This window comes from Malaclemys terrapin, chromosome 12 (assembly GCF_027887155.1).
Source record: "Malaclemys terrapin pileata isolate rMalTer1 chromosome 12, rMalTer1.hap1, whole genome shotgun sequence".
Classification (NCBI taxonomy): Eukaryota; Metazoa; Chordata; order Testudines; family Emydidae; genus Malaclemys; species Malaclemys terrapin.
Genome location: NC_071516.1, coordinates 2,608,904 through 2,614,451, shown reverse-complemented (window position 1 = coordinate 2,614,451; position 5,548 = coordinate 2,608,904). Strand labels below are relative to the sequence as shown.

Genomic DNA, 5,548 nt, shown 5'->3' with positions numbered 1-5,548 from the left:
ACCCGTGACAGAAGTGTAAGGAACTAACCATGGGCGACACGGTGCCTGACACCAGGCAGGCTCCTGACCACTTCCTCCATTTTTTGCATGTAAAGAAATATATATTTCCTTGTATTAGAAAACAACCCCCCCAGCCAACCCCGCCCCCCAATCCAAGCGGGGGGGGGGGGGGGGCTGCCAGGGCCAGCGCGATTAGCTAGTTGAAGCCTGGGGAGGGGAGGTCAGGAGCCCCTCCCCCCCGCCAGCCCCCGAAGCTGGTGTATGGGGGTGCACGGGGCCCTGCGAGCGGCTGGGGGTGGGGTGCAGGTGCGAGGGGGAGGGGGCGATAATCTCCCGTCCTGCAAGGTGATAAATGACCGCCGGGCCGGGGCCGGTTCTCAGGCCCGGCCCAGGCTGCAGGTGATTGGGGGCGGCGGCGGCTCCCTGTTTGTGGTCGCCATGGGCACCGCCCGGGAGGCGCCAGGCTGACAGCACTCAGGGTTTTATGAATGGGTGACGTCACAGCCCTGGCGTCTAACGGTCTGAGCCGCTTGGTTAGACACAGACCCAGGCTGCGGAGGGGGCGGGGGCGCGGAGCCCGGGCTGGCGGCGGTGGGAACAGGGGGGGGGCGCAGAGAAAATCTGCAACGAGGGGGCTGCAAAGCGCCACCGCCCGGGGAAAAACAACCCGGGGGGGGGTGCAAAAAGTCCCTGCCACGCGAGCGGGGAAGGAGGGCGCTGCACAAACCCCGGGGCGCTGCGGGACAAGTGCCCCCGTGCCGGCTGCTGGCGCTTCGCCTGTCCCTCCCGGCGGGGTTCAAACCCGGGGAGGCGGCAACGCCGCCCCGGGAATGGCCTAGGTGACTGCGCGCACCCACTCCACGGATCCCCCATTAGCGATCCGTCGCTGCACCGCGGGGCCTGCACCCAGCGCCCCTGGGCTGAGGGTCGCCCGCTCCCAGCCCGGTGCTGGGGAGGCAGGGATCTGGGCCAGCGCTCTGATTCAGTCTGGCCTTTATCTTCTGCTGCTGCAGGGACCTGTGCAATGCCCCCTCCCTCCCCCCGCAGTGTTTGCTGCCTGTTGCATGCGGGGTGTGTGTGTGGGGGGGGTGTCTGTCTCTGCCACGCCGGGATAGAGCCTGTGGGGCAGCTGGATTTGTCTGCGGGGGGAGGGGGGACTTTGCCAATAAATTGGGGGGCGGTGTCGGAACGGTCGTTAAAAAGCTATTCCAAGGGCTTGCCACATTCCTTTAATCCTCCCCCTTTCTCAGCCAAATGCCCCCAAGCTGCCTCCACCTGCGCGCCGCCCCCCTCCCCACGCACGGGAAACCCTCCCGCCCCCAAACCCGTTTGTCTCTGCGCGTCACTGTCCCTTTAAAACCCTCTCCGAACGCGCGCCGGGCAGAAGGACGGAGAGGGGGCTGGAAACCACGCCCCCTCTAGGAGGCCCGATCGGATTGGCTGCTTGGGAAGGGAGCTGGCCCCGCCCCCCAGGGCCCCGCACTCTATAAGTAGCCGGCGCGGCCCGCTGCTGGCTAGTCCTCTTCGCAGGGTCCTGCCGCCGCCGGATCATCGTCCCGCTCCCAGCCCAGCATGAAGGTCGCCAGTGCCGCCGTCGCCTCTCCCGGGCCCAGCTGCGCCCTGAAGCGGGTGCGGCTGGGCGGGGGCGCGGGCGAGGCCGTGCGCTGCCTCTCGGAGCAAAGCGTGTCGCTGTCGCGGGCCGGCGGCGGCTCCCCGCGGGGGCTGCCCCTGCTGGAGCAGGCGGAGCAGGCGGCCGCCGCCGCCTCGCTACTCTACGACATGAAGGGCTGCTACTCGCGGCTGCAGGCGCTGGTGCCCACCCTGCCCCGCCACCGCCGCGTCTCCAAGGTGGAGATCCTGCAGCACGTCATCGACTACATCTGGGACCTGCAGCTGGAGCTGCAGCACCCGCCGGCCCGCGGCCAGCCCCTGGGGGGCGGCCCCGACGGGGAGCCCGGCGGCTCCGCGGAGGTGAGACGGCGGCTCCGGGGCCCCCCTCCCCCCCGCTCTCGTGCTCTGAGTCCCTCTGCCCGCTTCCCTGACTGCTCCCCTCTCCTGCCATCTGACCTGGGCTTTGTGCCCCTGGGGTCCCCCACACCTGTGCCGGGCTCCAGGGCCTCCTGCTTCTCTCCTCTCCTCTCCCCCCCCCCCCCCCGTTGAGGAGCCCTGCTCCTGTGTCTGGAAATGTCATTCCCTTCCCTTGGGGTGGCCTGACCAGCCTGCTGTGGGCTTCCCCATAGCAGTGCCTGGGGACGGAGCGGCTGTACTTGCCTTTGCTGGTATGGGTTCCCATGAGCTGACTCCTAGGCCTGGGGAGGCCCAGTGCAGCCAGCCCCTGGAGCCTCCTGCCCTAGGAAAGCCTAATAGGGGTGGGGAGAAAGATTGAGAGTCTCTGCCTAGGTCTGGAGGGCTGTGACTGTAGAAGGCCTGGCCTGGTTGCAGGAGGACTGGAGTGACCCCAGCTGGGTCAGGCAGGTCCCTATGCAGCATTATGGTGCTGGGCAGTGGCCTTTCTTCTGAAGGCACGAAATGGGGAGGGGGGGGAAGCCACAGGTGCTGCCCTGGGGCCAGGAGACTGAACAGGACCATGGCCCCAGACGTGTGATTTACCCTTTGCCTCCTCTCTGCTCCAGCAGGCTGCCTGCGTGAGTGCCAGCGACAGTATCCTCTGCCACTGAGAGCCTGCCTGGGAGCATGGAGCACTGCTGGGCTGAGGAGCAGTAGCTCTGTCCCCCGTAAGGGGAGGTCTGGCTGGTGCCCCCCCAGCTCCCCAGGAGTCGTCTGAAGGGAGCGCTCTGGCGAGCCTCTTGAAGGAGATGAGGATGGGGAGTCTGTGCTGAGCCCTCCTGTTCGCCTGCGTGTGGAGCCTCCTGGGATCCTGGAAGGAGGAACAGGAACCAGGACCGGGGCTATTTGCAACAGCCCTGGTGCTTCAGCTGCTGCTGCAACATCAAAGACTCTTGAGACTTTTCTGTGTGGGAGACTCTTAACTTTATACAAAAACCCCCAAACCTAAACCTGTATCCTTCTCAGATTGCTGAGAATATTCCCTGTATTGTATATTACAATGATGCTACCGAGAATATTGTTCTACAATAGTTGGAGTTTTTGTTATTAAACAAATGCTGATTGTTTATGGAGAACTGTCTCCTTTTGTAGTTCCTGTGCCCTGGCTCCCCTCTGCCCCCGCCAGTCAATGGGGCCCTTCTGAACACGGCTTTACATGGTGCTTTGCTGGACTCGGCTCTGTGACCAGCACTAGTACATTGTAGGGCAGTGGGTGCAAACCGGTTCGTTTACTGAATCACTTCATAAAGCCAGGCATGCCTGCAGTAATGTTAGCCCTGATTCACCGTCCAGGCTGAAACCCTGAGCGACTACAGCCTGGGTTTGGCTAGTCATGAAAGTCCAACTTTGGAGTGAAATTCTGGGACTCTCAGAAAAGGTAAATAAAGTCTCTGCACCTGCCCTTGCCTGATGCCTCTCCGGGCAGTGTAATAGCGATGCTGGGGAGGGTCAGGGTTCACTAGAGTGCCAGGAACCAACCCTGTTACTCCCTAGGTCAAGTGCTGCTCTCGGTCCTGTAAGGACCTATTGGGCCAGTACCAACCGACGGGCATATGTCCTGGCTGCCGCGCAGAAAGTGATGGGTCAGCCAATTTGGGTGACTGCTCCAGGTGGACGGAACTCAACTTGATATTTTATCAGAGGTATAAAAATGTCTATTCTAACCTCCTGTGAGCTTCAGTTATCACAATTTTGGGAATATGGGGCGGCGGGGGGGAGACACACCAGAGGTGGTGGTAACTAGAATGACAGCCGTGGAGAGTCAGAAAGCTAATGCTTTCTAACTTTAAAAACACATCGCCACCTAGGAAGTGAATGGCCTTAAATCAAACAAAAAGCAACAGAGGGTCCTGTGGCACCTTTGAGACTAACAGAAGACCCTCTGTTGCTTTTTACAGATTCAGACTAACACGGCTCCCCCTCTGATACTTAAATCAAACAGGAGTTCACACATTTTATTATTTTGTCATCTATCAATTCTGATGATTAATGGAAATATCCTGTGTGTGCAGTGACATTTACCAATGAAATCTAAGCCTGGGGGGGGGGGGACCTCACTCCATCTATTCACTGTCCTTCCTCTATAGCAGCTTAGCTGAAGCATTGGATGCAGGAGAGTCCAATCTGTCTGTGTTAACTGATCACCCCCCCCTTCCAGTATCTACTGGGTTTAAAGAGAAGTCTGGGATGCACCAGCACTAATACCTAAATTAAATCCCCCTAGCAGCTGCACCTCCTTTGTCTTCTGCAGAGACTAATTCTCCCTCTCCCCTCCATCACACTGTCTTCTAAACTTTCACCACCCTGCTTGGATTTGGTTTTAGGATATTACACCATACTTTTTCTCTCCTCTCTGCCCCCCCCCCCCCCCCAATTAAAAGTAAAGCTGAGGTGCCAACCCCACTGCAGGTGCTGGGAGCCCTGTGGAGGAGAGCCAGCCCCTGTGCTCTGGGTGGGGGGTAAAACAGTTTTGCTTTGAGGTTTCTGCTGTTAACAGGACCCCCCCCCACACACACACACACCCCCCAGTGGAGGAGCCGGCTGTTCCCTCTCCTGAGTTGCTCTGTTCTTCTTTCCCCTTTGGCTCCCTCCCAGCCCATCTGGAGCCTGGCTCAGCCTGTCTGTTAATGTTTCAATCAGCTGTGTGCTAAGGAATGTGCAGTTATTTAACCTGAACTTCCCCAGGTGTACACAGGCACCTCTCTGTCTGAGGCTATGGGCCCTTCCCAGGCAGGCGGCCTGCCTTTGGCACAGCTCTAGTAGACAAACACTCAGCCCCCCGCCCTAGCACACACGGCTGCCTTGTGGAGCTACCGTCCCACCCCCACAGCTGCATCTCAGCCCTGGGATCACAGACCCATTGCACAAGAGACACAGAGAGACGTTACACACACAACTCCCTCTTTTCAACTGCTGCTTGGAAAGTCAATAGATTAACCCCTTTCCAGCCACACCGAACTCCGATCATACAGAGCAGCTCCTCTTACCTGCTTTAGCATGTTGGTTAGAAATGCTTCCACGACCGAGTGAATTGGGGGTTCCAGCAGGAAAGAATCTGACCTCAGACTTTTTTTTTCTACAGTGATTTCTCTTCCTGGGCCCATGATCTGGCCTGTAGGCCCATGAGAACTGTGATACTGGCGGGTACGGGACAACAAAGGGAGGGTAACTAGCCAGGAGAACCAAGGAAGTATGGGCAGCTAAGTGTGAACAGGTAGATCAGGAGGTAAGAGCACAGGGCTGTGAGGCAGGCCACCTGGGTTCTGTTGCGAGCTCTGCCACTGATTTCTGGTGTGATATCGCTGCCTCTGTTTCTCTAGCTAGAAAGTGGGAACAACGATCTGACCAGCCACCCACTGGTGTTACAAGACAGAATGTCTTGCTCTTTGAGAAGCGCTTTGAGCTCCTCGGAGGGGAGGCACTAGACAAGTGTGGGTGTATGATTAGAAGGTTGCAGGCTACTCGTGTGGTGGCATTGGCC

General features: G+C 59.2%; 1 protein-coding gene across 2 annotated transcripts; it reads left to right on the top strand.

Moving 5' to 3' along the window:
• The first annotated feature begins 1,428 nt into the window (after nucleotides 1-1,428).
• Nucleotides 1,429-3,134, top strand: ID1 (inhibitor of DNA binding 1). 2 transcript variants are annotated; one of them, XM_054045613.1, is made up of 2 exons: nucleotides 1,429-1,971; nucleotides 2,634-3,134. In XM_054045613.1, the coding sequence occupies exons 1-2, from the start codon at nucleotides 1,573-1,575 to the stop codon at nucleotides 2,676-2,678; spliced, it is 444 nt and encodes a 147-aa protein (XP_053901588.1). In that variant the 5' UTR covers nucleotides 1,429-1,572; the 3' UTR covers nucleotides 2,679-3,134. The 2 variants fall into 2 exon arrangements, with proteins under 2 accessions (XP_053901588.1, XP_053901589.1); XM_054045614.1 differs by having other exon boundaries at nucleotides 1,430-1,971; nucleotides 2,637-3,134.
• The last annotated feature ends 2,414 nt before the right edge of the window (nucleotides 3,135-5,548 follow it).